This window comes from Leucopleurus acutus (assembly GCF_964270905.1).
Source record: "Leucopleurus acutus genome assembly, chromosome: 1".
Classification (NCBI taxonomy): domain Eukaryota; kingdom Metazoa; phylum Chordata; class Mammalia; order Artiodactyla; family Delphinidae; genus Leucopleurus; species Leucopleurus acutus.
Window position 1 is genome coordinate 159,733,915 of NC_139142.1, and position 17,698 is coordinate 159,751,612.

A 17,698-nucleotide genomic window follows, 5' to 3' on the forward strand; every position below is an offset into this window, starting at 1 on the left:
TGAGGTGCTGCCCCATGGTCTGCTTTCTGACACCAGGAGGCCCAGCTCTGCTGAGGCCAGTGAAGTCCCAGAATAATAAACTCAGTGACTCGACATTACCAAGAGCTATGTAATACGCTCTCTGAGAAGACAGAAAGTCAAAGACAGCAAATGCCAACACTGTCACCGGGCTAAAGGATGTCCAGAGAGTCTGCTGCCATTGTCATTTCTGAACTCATGAATGGCCAAGCATTTCACCAGGCACTAGGGGCATCAGTATCGGCCCTAGTGACAGCTGGTAATGCCTGAAACAACCGTGCTCGGAGAAGCAGACAAAATGATCTTTTGGGGTAGAGATCTAAAAACATAATTAATGCTTCTAGCTCAACAAAACTAAAGTAAACTGTATTTTGTCACACTGCTATGAAGATACTCTAAGAACATAAAATAAAATGAGGAGTTAAAACTGATAAGAGGATTAAAAGGAACAATGTAAACTAAGCTATCTTAATACCATCTCACCCACAAAATGCATGAGGCAACTGGAAATGAGGGACCATCACTATATATCAGGCCATTTTCTGAAGAACTGGGAGATAATTTCAAGAGAATGTTTTAATTTATGTAACACATATTATAATTAATTAAAACTTTACTAGTCTAAAAACTTAAATAATGAACTTTTTTTTTTTTAAAAGACTTACTTCCCCTACTGTTTTAGGGAACAAATATTTTCACCCACCTAGTGTACTCTTACTACGTTAAAGGAGTTAATATGAGATACTATTTCTTTATATACACATTGAATTGTTTATGAACTACCTGTGGTTGCTTTCTGTCTGTACAGCAGATGAGTAGCTGTGACAGAGACCATAATGCCTACAAGTTGAAAATGTTTACTACCAGTTTCTTTAAGAAAAAGTTTGCTGTTCCCTGCAATAGACAACCGTCAATTTATAACACCACATATATAAAAGGTATATGGTCATCGTGGTGAACTTATAATGATATAATGATACCACACCACAGCCTAGAGAGTCATTATTTTAGTTATTTCCCTGTTAATCAACTTCTGTATTTAACATGTCTCTCACCAAAGTACAAACAATTTTGATCATTTAAATTTTCCAGACCTTGGGATTTTAGAAAAATAGAAGCTCACTCTACTGAGGAATAGCAAAGAAAAAAATTAAATCAAAGCAGTGAGAATGTTATACTAGAAGTCATGAGATAAATATGTGAAAGGAAAAGTGCAAAAAAATTCACAGACTGGCCTAGACAGCAGAAGCAAAAGTAAAAAAAGATTTCAACACTAAGAGGTAAGATCTCTGAAAATTATCAAACTGAGTTATTTTGTAGGGTGGGCATGAAGTACATATTTGCACATGATTATCTTTATAAGCTGAACTCTTTGATGTAGTCATAGCTCTATCTTTAATACCAAGCTCCATGCTTTGCAAAATACTACATACAAAACAAAGTGGCTCACTGATATATACCTATATTAAGGGTACTAATAACATACAGTAAGGGTAGGCTCCCGGCCAGAGCCGCCATGCAGGAAAGGTGCTCAGACTGACTCTGCACAAAGGAAACAGCATTTTAGTTGGTTAAAAAGACGACTAACTTTTGGATGTTGAGAACAACGGCCTATCACAGTTGAGGAGGGGAGAGTCCAGAAGTTACCTGAGCAAACCTAATTCTCTTCTGTACAATAACAATTCTTCAGTGGATCATTTCCTTAAAAAGAACAAATGGTTGTATAGAGCCATAATGAACCTCAGAAACTACCGCTAAGGGTGGGGAAAATACTTCACAGGATTTGTCATCCACACAGTAAGCTCAGGCAGAAATAAAGGAAAATCTCCACTCCTTCACTAATGGGTTTCCTTCTTATACACGCATCTTTGTGAAAAATAATGTTTTTTTAAAAATGTTTGAAAATAATAATGTTTTAAAAACAAAGTTTGCAAAGAGAAAAGCCTCTCTTACACACACACACAGTGCATCTCTAACCCCAATCCATCCTTCAATAAGTAATCCAACTGGCCATATGGAAAACTTTGGCAGACACTATCTGAAGGATCATCTCTAATGGAAAAAGTAATTCAAAGTTCCTCTCTTTCCAAAACGTAGCCCATGCTGGGTGGAATGCCACAGGTGCTTAACAGCAACAAAAAATGAATTATGGCCATTTAGGAGCCAAAATCCCTACCATCCACTTCAGTAGCCAAGTACAGAAGGGCAAATCTTAGCTAATCATTCATTGGAGGAAACCAGGCATCACATTTCTTTTTCTAAATATCAAGCACATATGTTCCCACAGTGCCTCAAGATCCCTACTACGTAGAATGCTTTTACTTCATCTCAGTGGTGCTATGAAGGATGCACTATTTCTCTTAGAATTTGAAGTTTAAAAGACATTGGCCTCGGTCACAGAAGACCAGAAACTGAACTCAGTCCACCCACTTATTAACCGTGTGATATGAGACACATTTTCATCATCTCTCTACGATAGCATATTCTTATTACAATCTGAGGCTAAACGTATAGAGTATATCAAAAATCAGATATGAGAAAACAATATAAAAACTATAAAGTAATATACATGAAAATTCTCTCATCCATTTCAGAAAACAAAGATTAATAACTAATAATTGATACCCCCACTGTCTCTAAACTTTTATACATTATCTATTTGTTTTACAGCACATATAACCTTTGAAAAGCACACTTTATAAAAACATGGGCTTCTGCTAATACATGATGGACAGGGTATTCATTACAGAATGGATACAAGTTCAAAAAGAGAAGGGAGCAACTGCCTCCCTCCTCAGAAAGGTGACTACTGTTGACTTAACAGAGCTCTATGGAAGGAACAGAGGATCCAGGTGAGCAGGAAACAGGACAGGCAAAAGATTAGCAGTGAGACGGGGTGGGGAGGGTGGAGGATGACAGAATGAGCAATGTGGGAAGAACTGAGGAACCCGCTCACATAGTGCTTCTCAACTAGTGGTAATTTTGCCCCTCTGGGGTACACTTGGCAATGCTGCAAGACATTTTTGGTTGTCCCAACTGAGTCATTTCTGGCATGTAGTGGGTAGTGGACAAGGATGCTGTCAAACATCATATAATGCAAAGGAGAGCCCCCACTGTAAAAAAGAATTATCCAGCCCAAAATGTCAATAGTGCTAAGGTTGAGAAACCCTGTTCTAACGGAAGGCATAGGGAGCAGGGGTGCAGACGGGCCTCCTCTCTCAGAAGCATACTATAGTGAGGATACCTGCAAAAAAGGAAACAGTCTAGGCCTGTTCTACTAACAGCTATAGTGAGTGTATGCATAATCAGAGTAGTCAAGTTTCTCTATCCATCTTCTGAAGAGTCTTAAACTACTCTTCAAAAATAAAGGTGAAGGGGGCTTCCCTGGTGGCGCAGTGGTTGAGAGTCCGCCTGCCGATGCAGGGGACACGGGTTCGTGCCCCGGTCCGGGAAGATCCCACATGCCGCGGAGCAGCTGGGCCCGTGAGCCATGGCCACTGAGTCTGCGCGTCCGGAGCCTGTGCTCCGCAACGGGAGAGGCCACAACAGTGAGAGGCCCGCGTACCGCAAAAAAAAAACCAAAAAAATAAAGCTGAAGGGACTTCCCTGGTGGTACAGTGGTTAAGAATCCGCCTTCCGAGGCAGGGGACATGGGTTCGATCCCTGGTCCAGGAAGATCCCACATGCCTCAGAGCAACTAAGCCCATGTGCCACAACTACTGAGCCTGCACTCTATAGCCTGCAAGCCACAACTACTGAAGCTTGGATGCCCTAGGTTTACAACACAAGGAAGGAGGTGAAAATGGAACTATGATGCAGAAAGTTCCTATATTTTACCAAAATTAAATCAGTATTAATTTTAAGAAAATTGTGATAAGATGTATATACTAAAAACCTTAGAGCAACCACTACAAAATAAAACTATAAAAAATCAATTAACAGAAGAATCTAAACGGAAAACTAAAAACTACTTGTTGAAACAAAAGAAGGTGGTAAGAAAGAAACAAAAAAGAAATATGACATACAGAGGGAAAAAGCAAAATAGCAGACATAAATCCAACCATATCAATAATTACATTAAATGTGAATGAACTAAATACTCCAACCAAAAGGGAGAGATTGTCTAACTAGAGAAAAAAGGAAGTTCCGACTGTATGCTGTCTATAAGAGACACATTTTAGACCCAAATAAACAGGTTCAAAGTAAAACAATGGAAAATAGTATTCCATGCAAACAGATACCAGAAGAGAGCTGAGGAGCTATAAGAAAATCAAAATAGACCTAAGGAACAGGAAATATTACTAAAGATAAAGAGGGACATTTTATAATGATAAAAAGGTCAATAAATCAGAAATATCTAACAAATACAAATGTGCACATACCTAACAACAGAACCCCCAAACTGACAGAACTGAAAGAAGTAGGTCATTCAACAACTGTAGTTAAATATTAAAATACTTCACTCTCAATTACTGATAGAACAACTAGACATGAAGTCAGCAAAGATACAGAAGGAAGACTATTAACCAAGTTGACTTAATGGACACTTATAGAATTCTACCCAACAAAAGCAGAATAAACATTATTCTTTTCAAGTACACATGGAATATATTCTCCAAGACAGAAAACATACTAGACCATATAACAAGTAACAATTCATTTAAAGCATGTTCTCTAAGATAAAAGTAAACTACAGATCATTTGGGAAATAATTAATAATTTCCAAATATTTGGAAATTAAATAACATACTTCTCAAAAAAAAAACCTGCCATGCATGAAAGAAAAAATCAAAAGAGGTATTCAAAAATAGGTGAAACTGAATGAAAACAAAAACACAAGATATCAACATTTATGGGATGCAGCTAAAGCAGGACATGGGGGGAACCTATACTTTTAAGTACCTATATTGAGAAAAGGAAGAAAGAGACTTAAATCAATAATCTAAGCTTCCATCTTAAGAAAACAAGAAAATTAAATGAAAAACAAAGGAAGGCAATAATAAAAATGAGAGTAGAAATAAATGAAATTCTAAAATAGAGAAAAAAAAAAATAACGTCCAAAGCTGGTTTCTTTGAAAACATCCCCAAAATTGTTAAAAGCTTTACCTAAAAAGACCAAGAGAAGAGACACAAAATTGCCATAATCAAAAAATTATTTAGATCAGTATTGATCCTTCAAAAATTAAAAGGATTATGAGGAAATACTACAGCTTTATGCCAACAAATTAGACAACTTAGATGAAATAAACAAATTGTCAGAAAGACACAAATTAACAAAACTAAGTCAAGATGCAATAGAAAACCTGAATAGACCTATAACTAGAAACAGAAATAGTCATTAAAAATTTTCCCACAAACAGAAGCTAAAGCTCACAAGGCAACACTGGTGAATCCCAATCAAATATTTTAAAAACAAGTAACATAAATCTTAAACATTCTGACCAACTCGGATTTATCCCAGGAATAAAAGGTTGGCTTAATCTAAAAAGGAAATAATGTTACATACCACACTGGTAGAATAAACAGCAAAAACCACATGGTCACCTCAACAGGTAAAGAACAGCACATGACAAAATCCAACACTCAATCCATCACTCACTAGGAATTACAAGAAAACTTCCTCAACCTTATAAAGGGTACCTAACAAAAATTCTGTAACATCCTACTCCCACCAATTCTACTCAACATGGAGGTTCTAGCCAGTACAATAAGGCAAAAGATAAAAGGCATCCACCTGCATTGGAGAAATGAAGTATTACAGCCTTTACTTAGAGAAGATCTGAGTCTAATATAAAGCACTTCAATATAGACTACTTAAAAAATAAAAATAAAAACCTCTTCAACTCAGAAGGCAAAAAATCCAATTGAAAAATGGGTAAAAGATTTGAACAGATATTTCACCAAAGATATACAAATGGCTAATGAACACAGGAAAAGATGTGCAACATTATTAGTCATTATACAAATGCAAGTCAGAACACAATGAGATACCACTACACATCCACCAGAAGAGCTAGAATCCAAAAGACTGACAATACACCAAGTATTGGTGATGATACAGACAAACTAGAAAAGTCAAACATTTCTGCTGAGGATACAAAATGGTACAGTCTCTTTGGAAAACAGCCGGTAGTTTCTTAAGTTAAATGTACACTTTCTGAACAACCTGGCAATTTCACTCCTATAGATCTAGTCATACGTCCACACAAAGACAAAATAACCCAAAACTGAAGCAATCCAAACATCCATCAACTGGTGACTGGATGTGCATACAATGGAATATCACTCCATAATAAGAAAATAACTCCTAATAAACTCTGTAACATGGGAGAATCTCAAAATTATTATGCTAAATAAAAGCAGCCAAAATCAAAAGACTACTTATTAGGATTCAATTTAGATGAAATTTCTAGAAAAGGTAAATTCTCTAGAGATTAAAGCTGATTCGTGATTGCCTACGGCTAGAAGTTGAGGCAGAGATTAACTACAAACAGACGAGAGGGAACTTTTTTCAGTGAGGAAGATATTCTAAAAGTAGATAATGGTGATGGTTGCACAATTCTATAAATTTACTAAAAAAATATTAATTTGTATATTTACAATGGTACATTTTATGGTATGTAAATTATATCCCAATAGGCTATTTAAAAAAAAAGGTAACACATGGGGAAAGGGACCATTTCTCTATTTGTTCAGTTTATGGCATACAGTAGGCACTCAAGTCTTTTCTAAATTAAAAAAAAAAACAAAACTGTGGAGCATTTACCTGTCAATTTGACAACTCTCAATTTAACTGTTTACTGCATGCCAGGTACCATTCTAGGCAATGTGGATCACGGATGAATAAAGTAAATAAGATCTCTGCTACTTCTGAATGCATAATTTAATTAATGACATGGTATGAATGAGGAAATAAATGAAAAAGAGAGAGGTGCCATATAGAAAATAAAACGGGGTATGGATGATAAGCATGTCTGACAAGGAACTTGAGGTTCAGTGGTCTGAGGAGACCTCTAAAAGGAGGTGGTCATATAAGCTGAGGCAAAGATGTTAATAAGTGACTGGCCATATGAAGATAAGGAGGAGAAAAAACATTCCAGACAAAAAGAATAGCAATGCTTGGCATGTTAAAGGAACAGAAAGATGGCCAGAATGGCTGGAGCACAATTAGTAATGGAGAAAGTGGTATGAGATGGGTCAGACTAAGTAGGGTATTCCAAATCAGGGTAAAGAATTTAGATTTCATTTTAAGTATCATTGAACACCAATGGATAATTTTAAGTTTTATGAAACGTGCATACCATCTTCCCCACAAAAATCTTTTCAGTAAAGACATTCCACAATTCTTTACTAAGTTAGATTTTAATGAGACCTAAACCCAGTGCTATTGTTATCAAAAGATTAGATTTAAGATATTTTTGAATACTTGTCAGATTGTGTACCTCGTATACTTTTTCCAATTATATTGATCACCTTATAACAACAGGGAGAAGGTGTGATGTTTCCTATTTATCAATTATTTCCCCCAAAGCATTAAATGATTCAAATGTTTGGTAGACAGTATACTTTCTTTCTTAACAGACTGATTTCTGAGCTTTCTATCATTTGTTATGAAACATTTTACTACTTTTGTTGCTGCTTCAATGCTTTGCTTTCCCCAAACCATGCCATCTGTTTTCCCTAAGGTTTACTAAAAAAGTTAAAGAGCATTGGCATTTCAGACATTCTAGCATCTTTTGAAACACATAGGAAGGAGCTTACTTCTCCGGCATAATAAAGTGCAGCAAGGACCAGAGCTCTTTGAGGGAATTCTGAAGAGGGGTCCCCGTAATCAGGAGCCTATGGTTGGACTTGAAATCAATCAGAGTTTTATACAATAAAGAGTCATCATTCTTCAACCGATGGGCTTCGTCCACTCCCAGAAAGGCCCAGTTAATACTGCCCAGCACAGTCTAAAGTAAAAACAAAACAGAACGAGCCACCAGGTCAGAAGGGAACCCAAAAGTACTTTCAAGTGTTAATTATCTCTGTACAAATACCATCACGAAGGTATACATAGAAACATTTATTCTTCACTGACTTAAAATATATCAGGACTCTTCTGTTTATTCCGTTAGTTAACAGATTGGCGTCTACTCAAAAGAGCAGGTCATCCTCTAAAAGCTACAGGGGGGTCTTTTAGGCCAGGTTTTGCTGCATGCCTCAAAGTGAAAACACAAAAACTGGTATGCTGGGCAAAAACAACACAAAAACAAAAAATACATGATTTTGCAGTCTCTCCTTAATCAAGATTCTTCTCTGCCTATTCTCCACCCCAACCTTGAAGCACAGAAACACCAAGAGCCACCAAATTGCACTTGTTTATGCTTATTATCACCACTGGGATCACCTGGCACATACGTTTCTTAGTAACTGTGGGAAGGAGATAATTTTAAGAGATTCATTTTTCTGTCCTCCTCCTCAGAGACCCTTACACAACATCTGTTCTGGAGAAATGCTTAATAATAAGATGGGAAGTACCTGAGAGGGCACTCAAGACCAGCTTCCAATGACTCACTAGAATCTCCAGTAAGTTACTGGCCTCAATACCCTTTCACCTATTTAATTCAATTGGCTTAGGTGACCCAAGGTCCCCTTCAACTGTAAGGTTCTGTTTATTTTTTAATAACCTTAATATTCTTCATGGATTTTTTTGTTTGTTCATTTGTTTGCTTTTTTTAAATACGAAAAGAAAAGTAACATGGCAAGGGGGAGGCAAAGACCCCATCATTTGGACAAGTCACACTCCAAAATTTAGCCTTTTGGTTACCAATTACACACCTTATCTTTTAAGAGGATCTCATATGTTGTTATAAGTGCATTGAACTTCAGCCTTTTGGTCTGACAGTGAATCCATTCATATTCTCGTATCTGTAAGAGAAAACAATCATTAAGATATAATTTCTACCTTTACCTTTCTATATCACCAGCAAGTCTTATGACAGATGCAATAAATATACCAAATAAAAATTAAATCTGATTAGAATTTAATGAATACCTTATACATTCTAAACTGACCTAAGCAACCAAAGTATAGAGCAATATGAGTTAGAATTAAAAGATCTATCGTGGAGCAGCAAAAACTTTATTGCCAGAATTCAAATAAATTGTCACCTCCCTCTGCCCCCCTCCACTCCCAATATATCTGACCACAAAAATGCATTTCATCAGCAATTAAAACCCTGGTAACTTGAACTTATCTAGGGAATCTCCCAGAATGAGAACTTTCTTAAGGAAATACAATTTGATCATTCTTTGGGTAGGGCATATTTTTATTAGTAAATAAAACAAATTCCAACCTCTGGCTTGGTCAGAAATTTCATTAATCATACAGCAGAAAGATGTGGCCCCCAAGAAAAAGGAAAGGGAGGCTTACAGGATGAAAATACAATTTAATATGAATGAAAATCACGTCAACGCAAAGGAACACAAAAACTAACATTCGTACTGAGGTATAATATAATGTATTTAACTGGACACCCAGCAAGCACAATGGCCCATGATAGAGCTCCTACAGCTTGGTTGTCAAGTTAAGAACTGGAGGACAAGTCAAGGAGAGCTGCAGGGACTCACCACAAAGTGGGAAGAAGAACAAAGAAAAGGAGTACTGGAAAGAAAAGAAAATGTCCCTGATTTCACAGTTTTTTAGAGTTCACTTTCTTTGTCTTCACCTTTCAATGCAGTAGTGCTTGAAGCAATTCTGCACAATCTAGAGCTTTTTTAATGGTTAACGAATGGATTAACAAACTTAAGAACTACTATAGACTTAGAAACTCAAAATTAGAGCAATGAAGTCTGCCAGAGTTTAGGTTAGAAAATTTTAATGAAAATATTTAATAAAAATGAATTTGCATTAGCATGGTAATATATGGTTGTACATCTCTCTCAAACGTTGAGGACTCCTGATGGCTTGCTCTTATTATAAGCAATCCCCTAGAAACAGTTTATTCCAACATACACACAGTGGTAAAAAAGCAAAGGTCTGGGACCAGACGTGTCTTTGTCCCAATCCCAGCTCTGTCACATTCCAGCTGGCCTGGGGACGAGTGTTAAACTCTCTGAGTCAATTTCTTTAACAGGAGATTGGAAAGAATATCATCTACTTTGAAGATTATCATAAGGATTATAGGTAATATACATAAAGCACCCAGCACAGGGCCTGGCACATAGTAAGTACCTTAAAAAAAGTTGTTATCAAGAAAAAGATTTGCCAGACAAAGACAAACTTAAGCCCATGTGGTCTAAGTTCCTGATGCTCAAGTTAACTTTGATATCAGACAGATAATTCTCTTTTCTGCAGCTCTGAAATGGCTCACTGTCCTTTTATTTCTTTCTTGTAAGTTATGCCACCTCACTATTTTAAAAGGTTAGGAAACAAACTCTAAGAACTCAATTATTTTCAGTAATATCTCTCTGCTCAAATAGCAAAAATAATATTAACATTCCACAAGGCATTAACTCTATCTTATAATCCTTTATAAATAAAGTGGTCTTGAAAGTACAGGGGAAAGAAAAACTTAATACTGCAATCCAACTAAAAGAGATTCCCATTCATGTACTGCTGTTGCTGTTCTTTACAAAGTAAGCATATGTTTTTAAGACTAACTGAATTGTATTTTTGGGATACATCAATCTCCCAATATCAGGGGCATAGCACCGTGTTAGAATCACAATTTTACTGAAGGCTATAATGGCTTTAGGTCAATTTCCAAAAATACATTTATAACACAGATTCTATCCCAATTCTTTTTGTTTACACACCGTATTTCTGCTCATCAGGTCACCTATGTAAACCACTACGTTAATCTCTGGTGCCCAGATTTCAAACTCCCTCTGCCATGAGGTGAGGGTGGATAAAGGGACGACTATAAGAAAGGGGCCATACAGCTGGTGTTGGTGGAACAGGTAGGAGAGGAATGATATGGTCTGGATGGTCTTTCCTAGGCCCATTTCATCAGCAAGGATTACACTGTTACTTCTGCAGAAAGAAGAAGATAAAAACAAAAAGATCATTAGTTCACAAAAAAACAGTACGTGCACAAACAGCAAAGGCATCAATGCCTCACAATGTCACCAAGCAAGACATGGGTTGTGAGCCTCTAATGTCTTTCCTCTCCTCTGCAATTAACTCTCCTACATAAGACAGTCGAGTAACAAGTAATCTAAGTATTATCAAGGTTTGGATTACTACAAGAGCCTATTCAGACTATATGTTCTTTATCTTGCATTTTGGTCTTTTACATCTATCCCCTGTAACAGAGAAGGCAGGTTTTGTTATATTGGTGTATGGAAGCACATGACCTTGGGTTCCATCAGTACAGAAAGCAAGGGCAGATGGGCTATCCCCACTGCTGATGAACCCTACAGGCTGACAGTCATGTGCCTTTGTTCAAAGTGCCCACCCATTCCACTGCAGGCCACTGGGTTGTTTAATGCTACATACACTACTCCCTAGACCTAAATGCTGGAGCTTGTTTTAAATACACTACTCTGCAGCAGGGGTAGGCGGCAGATCAGATCTCTGAATCCCACCCCAGACCTACTGAATCAGAGTATCTGGGGAAGGGCTCAAGAATCTGTATTGTTTAACAAGTACTTCTGGATATTGTGCTATGGGTCTATGGCTTGGACCACACTTTGAGAAACAAGGCTCTAGGAGACAGGCAGGAGGCAGGATTTCAACAGGATCCTAATAGAAAAGTATTGTAAAGATATTAAGAAAAAACCTTTAAGTAAATTAAGTTAATTTAAACTGAAAGAAATAGAGTTAGGAAAGTATGTTCCAGAAATAGAAAAGAGCCCATTTGACAGAAAACCAGGACTGCATGTATGCCATAAGTCTGAAAATATTACAAGGTTCTTGAAAATCAGGCCATGGGAGGTTTACACATATATAATACATGCTTAATCAGTGGACCGGAGAGAACTAAAACCAATATTCAAGTCAAAGACAACTTAATCGATTAGAAAAACAAGACATTTAATTCACCAAGAAGAGATTCCTTTGAGTAATTTTCCTCATATTTCTCTCACCTTTTCACACCACTGGGGAGGAAACAGGGTTAATTTTCTCCAACATTTCCTCTCCCTAGCAAACTGCCACTGTCCATTTATACACATGAAAGGAAGTTTGGATTGATTTGCCTGCTTTTCTGGAACTAGACCAAAACAGCATGTTACTTAACTCAAGGTTCCCATGACCAGGGCCTAGTAGCTGCCTGCGCCCTTTTCAGCTGATTCTGAATTAGTCAGTTTAAAGTAGAAAATGCTGGCTCAGGACTCTACATGGTGTGACTTTGGACAAGGGCTCCTAAGAGCCCTCAACTACAGAACAAGAGGGTTAGTTAACAACTCCTTAAGGCTCTACCTAGCTTATAACCGTCCTTTAGGAAGATCAGGTCTCACTATTCTCTGAAACAAAAATAACTTTCAAGGAATTTAGAACATCAGACCTCCACTCCATTCTCAGTCACAGAAATTGAATCTCCTCAAGATCTCTGATTCTCATATTGAACGTTAAATATTACATAAATTTTTACAAGACAAAGAGTAGTACATGGTTCAATTGGGAAAGTCATTGTAAATGCACCTCTGTAACTTAAAAACCATCTTTTCGGCATTGAGAAAAGAAGCTGGCATGTTTTTGTCTTCAGGCTGTAGTCTAATTCTGAAATAAGAATTCTTGCTTTGCCATAAAACACTAAGAAATTAAGAGTTTACATGTGGGGGAAGGAATCTGGAGACACACATTAAAGGTACTTCTCACACCGTATGTTCCATGAAGACAGGGGAATCCTGTCTTGTCTTGGTTCACTATTAAATTCTCAAGGCCTGGGACTTCCCTGGTGGTCCAGTGGTAAAGAATCTGCCTTACAATGCAGGGGACGTGGGTTCCATCCCTGGTCAGGGAACTAAGATCCCACATGCCTCGGGGCAACCCGCGCACCACAACTACTGAGCTCACGCACCTCAACTAGAGCCCACGTGCTGCAAACTACAGAGCCCGCGTGGTCTGGAACCCGTGCACCACAACCACAGAGCCCACATGCTACAACTAGAGAAGGGAAAACCCGCATGCCACAACTAGAGAGAAGCCCGCGCACCACAACAAAGAGCCCGCATGCCGCAACGAAAGATCCCACATGCCTCAACAGAGATCCCACGTGCTGCAACTAAGCCCCAACACAGCCAAAAATAAATAAATAATAAATAAAATCTTAAAAAAAAATTCTCCAGGCCTACCTAGGTCCCTAATACATAGTAATTAGGGACTACTTGAATTTGCGATTGAATTTGGTGAATAAAATTTATGAGTACAGCCTCAAAGTACCTTTAAACCTCATTGTCTCATCTCTCTTTTTCTTTTTTCCAAGACTATGGTGATCTTGTTACAAAAAAGTAAAGGATAATTTCACAAGTCCAACTGTCAGAGAACTTCCTCTACAAGGGATGGCCTGTACAGCAATAGGGGGGGTGGGGGTCACATCACTCTTCAGCACCACTATGTAAAATTAAAGGTTTCCCTGGCTCAGAAAGACAACTGAATGGAAAAAAGACATTTTCTTCTTTCTTCTGAGAATAACTCCTTCCCCACTAAAGATATGGGCAAATTACCTTGCTATTTATACTCATAAATAACATAGTAAGACATAGGTCTCTGGCTATGAGAAATTAACCCCCAAATAACTAAATAACAAAGTACTTTTTACTTCAGACTAAACTGGTAATTATACATACATAAAAACTCCCAGAAGTGGCTCCTTTCAATCACATAATTTTTTTATTTCTATAATGTACAAGAAAAGGAAGTAATTCTTTATACCAAACAGTTTTAAAAAGCCAGAAACAGTAGAGAAAACATCAAACATATTTTTCTACCTACTTGCACCAAGAATGAGCAAGCCAGTTGAGACCTTCTAGCTGATAATCTCGGAGCTCCAGATTCTCTCCTCCTAAATATGCCGGCTGTTTCTTTAAAGCCACAAATCGTGGTCTCTGCTTCAGGGCCTGAAATGCAAAATTTAACAAAGCCCAGGTTTGAAGAAAATCTTCCTCCTGTTCCTATGTTAAAATGCTAGCCATGATTTCTGTGCTCTACACCAAAGCGTAAGAATTTAAATTTCACATCTGAATCACCAAACACACCCAACCCACCACGAGCTCTTGCATTGTGGTCTGCATTCCCAAAGCCAGATTGCATCCCGAAATAATGTTTAGTCATTGCTCCTTTCCTGAAGTAAGTTTGCGAACATCATTAAATAGCATTGGGAAACAATGGATTAAAAACTTATATAAATTTCACGGCTCATGACTTTTCAACATTCTTGTGTATGCTGTGAACTTACAGGAGAAACTCATTCAGGAATATTTCCCAAAGTTATTTGGCCACAATAGTGTTTTTTTCTGGGAGCATTTCTCTGAAAATTAGCACTCTCTGGAATAGTGCCCCATTATGAGAAGTGTCGTCCTAATAACGTATTTGATAAGGTAATTATTGTTAGTTGCAGCTCTCCTTTGTGAGCAGCGGGCAGTAAATGGAATCAGATGCCTCTGGCTGTCCACTTCTGCCACATCTGCCCCACAGTGCTTCTCCCATCCAACCCCCCAGCTGCTGCCACTTCCCCCATCCTCACACTAATTCTCCCTCTGTGGGCTTCTACGACACCTTCCTGGTGGGACCTTCTGGCTTTAACAACTGCTTACTCTGGTCTCCAACACATGGCCGTTAGATGAAACTTTCTAAACGAAATACTGTTTCCTGCCTGCTGCTCTGCTCAGGAGGGTAGGCTTATGAAGACCCACAGAATAAAATCCAAATACTCTCCAAGGTATTCAAGACATACACACTTTGACTCGCCAATATCACCTCCCTCTCTTCCTACCCTGAGGTCCGGTGGTCCTCCTACTGACTCTAAGAACATCTTTCTCTTAATATCTTTCACGGGAGGCCAATAACCTGGGCCCCCTTCTGTCTGTCTAACCAGCTCCAATCAAGTCTTCAAGGACAGGGCACTTCAAGCACCACAATTTCCTCATTTTAAAACCACTTCAATGATCCCTGTGGCTCAGTGACTCCTACTTCTGGAATAGTCTTTATCACACTCATTGACCTTCAGTTACACACTGCTTTTCACAGATAGAGGTTTGGTGCCATGAATTTGAATGTCAGCCTCTTGGAGAGAGAGGCCATGTCTTACATAAACATTTACTACTGAGGACCCAAGCATACCAATTTACACAGGGAATGAATTCCAAAGAAAGAAAAGGAACTGTACAACCAATCTAGCAAATAAAAGAGCCTATATATTTAGTTTATAACCTAGAATTCAGACACTCCCCTTTCCCGTCACTTCTCTTTAAAGTGCTTTAATTCTTTCCAGTATTCTCTACAATATCTCCATATTAGATATATCTGATTGTGTAAATAAGAAGATTAAAGAAGTCAGCAAAGCCATTATACAACTCATCCTCTCCTTTTGTTTTAATTATTTTCCTTTGATGTCAAGGTTAAGTCATTTTCTTTCACTTCAAAATAGGAATTATCACTTACTTTTGTGGTATTCTCTCTTCCCAACATCTATCTATGTGGCCAACCCTTTGTAGCAATACACCTTTCCCCTGAAAATTCAAAAGCCAGCAGTCACCACACCTTGCATTCTCTTGTTGGGATGGTTTTTGAGTTGTTCCGACTATGGAAGCTGTCGATGCAGCTCTGGAATTTCTTTCCAATCAAGGCTTCATCTTCCCAGCTGCACTCTGAATAGGGCAGTCCCATCCATTTGCATAGATATTCAGGTTCGTTGGAAGGTGCCGGCTTCCGACTGTGAGCTATTTCACATATAAAAATTTACAGATCAGCAACTGTCAATTAAAGGAGAGGAGTGACATTCTGTTTTATGTATAACCAAGGAAACACCATGTGGCAAAGCTGTAAATATTCTGCAAAACATGAACTGCTCTTAAATGCTAAACAGTATTTATAAACAAGTTGTCTTGCTTACCTGGAAAATCTGTTTGACCCAGTGTAGATTTGCTCGTCTTCACTGCTAAATAAATGGAAAGCTGGGTAAGTTATCACCATAACCAAGAAAACGGTGACATTTTAGGTCCTATGAATAAGAGTACAAATATACTCTACTATCTCACATCTTAACAAAAGAAAAGAAAAAGCAGCCTATCTAGCACTTACCCCATCTCTCTGTTCCCCCTTTACAACAAGGCTCCCCGGGGGAGCTTTCTTCATACTGTCCCCTCACTCTCCCCTGAAGCCACCCCATCAGGCCTGTAGCCCCACCACCTCATGGGTCCATCTCCCCAGGGCCAGGCCTGCTGCCAAGCTGAAGGATCAAGTCCCAGTCCTCTTTGACTGGCAGCGCCTCCTCCTGCCCGAACCGCGTGAATCACCTGGCTCCCAGCACACCTCCCTCTCCTGGCTCTCCCCCTGTCTCACTGGCTGTCCTTTCTCACTCTCCTCTGCTGGTTTCTCTTCCTGACTTCCGAAAGCTAGAATGCCCTCTGACTTCTACTCGCACCACGTACACATTCTTGATTATCTCATTAAACCTTAGGCTTTAAATACCATCTACATATGGATTATATCCTCAAATTTAAATCTCCAGCCCGGACTGAGTTCTAAACTCCAGACTCATATATGCTACAGCCTTCACAATACTATCCACTTAGATGACTGAGAAGTATATCAAACTGACAAATATCAAAATAAGTTCTTGATTTCCATTCTTTCTATTTCAGTAAATGGTACCTCTAGTCTCCTATTTGCTCAGGTCAAGAATCTTGGCACCATCCTTGCCACCTCTTTCTTTCCCCCCCAGTAATCTAAAATCTACTGGCAAAGCCTGTTAGCTTTTCCTTCAAAATAAATCTAGGCATCTGTCTATTCTCCAAAAGTATACCTACAAAAATGCATTTTTTAAAAATATTTATTTATTTATTTGGTTGCACTGGATCTTAGTTGCGGCAGGCAGGCTCCTTAGTTGTGGCATGTATGTGGGATCTAGTTCCCTGATCAGGGATCGAACCTGGGCCCCCTGCACTGGGAGCGCAGAGTCTTAACCACTGTGCCACCAGCGAAGTCCTGCATTTTTTCAATATATATACATTACTCCCAAAAGAAAAAGTTCTATTATTCCTGGAGCTCAAACACTGCTTAGATGAGTTTCCATGTACTTACCTATTACTCTTTCTACTATCTGATACTGTTTGTTCAGCTCTGAGGCCAACTCTTGTTGGCAGTTGAAATATTCCACATCTTCAGGAGAAACTTTCCCTAACCTGGACAGAAGACAGAAAAAATAAATACTTATTAGATTTGGGGGATCCATATACATCTGTCAATGCAAAGTCAAGGTAGGAAAGGAAACTTAGTCTTTACTTTCATATGCCCCTTAATAATCTTCTACTAATAATTAGGCCAGAGATTTTAAGAAAAACACGTAAGACTTATAGAAAACACTAAAAACCTTAGACTTCTAGGACACACCAGTTGTTCTCTCTGATGTGGCCCATTAATAAAGAAACCTAAAAATAACTATTTTGGGTGATGAATTCATGTGATAAATTCATATATCTGAATAGACAAGGACAATAAAACTCTTCCAGATTTACAAGAAAACCTGCCTTT

At 38.3% G+C, this 17,698-nt stretch overlaps 1 protein-coding gene across 4 annotated transcripts in view; it reads right to left on the minus strand.

Moving 5' to 3' along the window:
• The window catches only part of CHD2 (chromodomain helicase DNA binding protein 2), a 127,009-nt gene that overhangs the window by 69,833 nt on the left and 39,478 nt on the right, over positions 1 to 17,698 (minus strand). For all 4 annotated transcript variants that reach the window (XM_082835304.1, XM_082835305.1, XM_082835303.1 and 1 more), the window contains 7 exons: positions 17,249 to 17,349; positions 16,059 to 16,103; positions 15,707 to 15,885; positions 13,940 to 14,064; positions 10,819 to 11,035; positions 8,839 to 8,928; positions 7,780 to 7,970 (listed from right to left, as the gene is read on the minus strand). In XM_082835304.1, the coding sequence (XP_082691430.1) occupies positions 7,780 to 7,970; positions 8,839 to 8,928; positions 10,819 to 11,035; positions 13,940 to 14,064; positions 15,707 to 15,885; positions 16,059 to 16,103; positions 17,249 to 17,349 (948 nt within the window). The remainder of the gene's footprint in view (positions 1 to 7,779; positions 7,971 to 8,838; positions 8,929 to 10,818; positions 11,036 to 13,939; positions 14,065 to 15,706; positions 15,886 to 16,058; positions 16,104 to 17,248; positions 17,350 to 17,698) is intronic.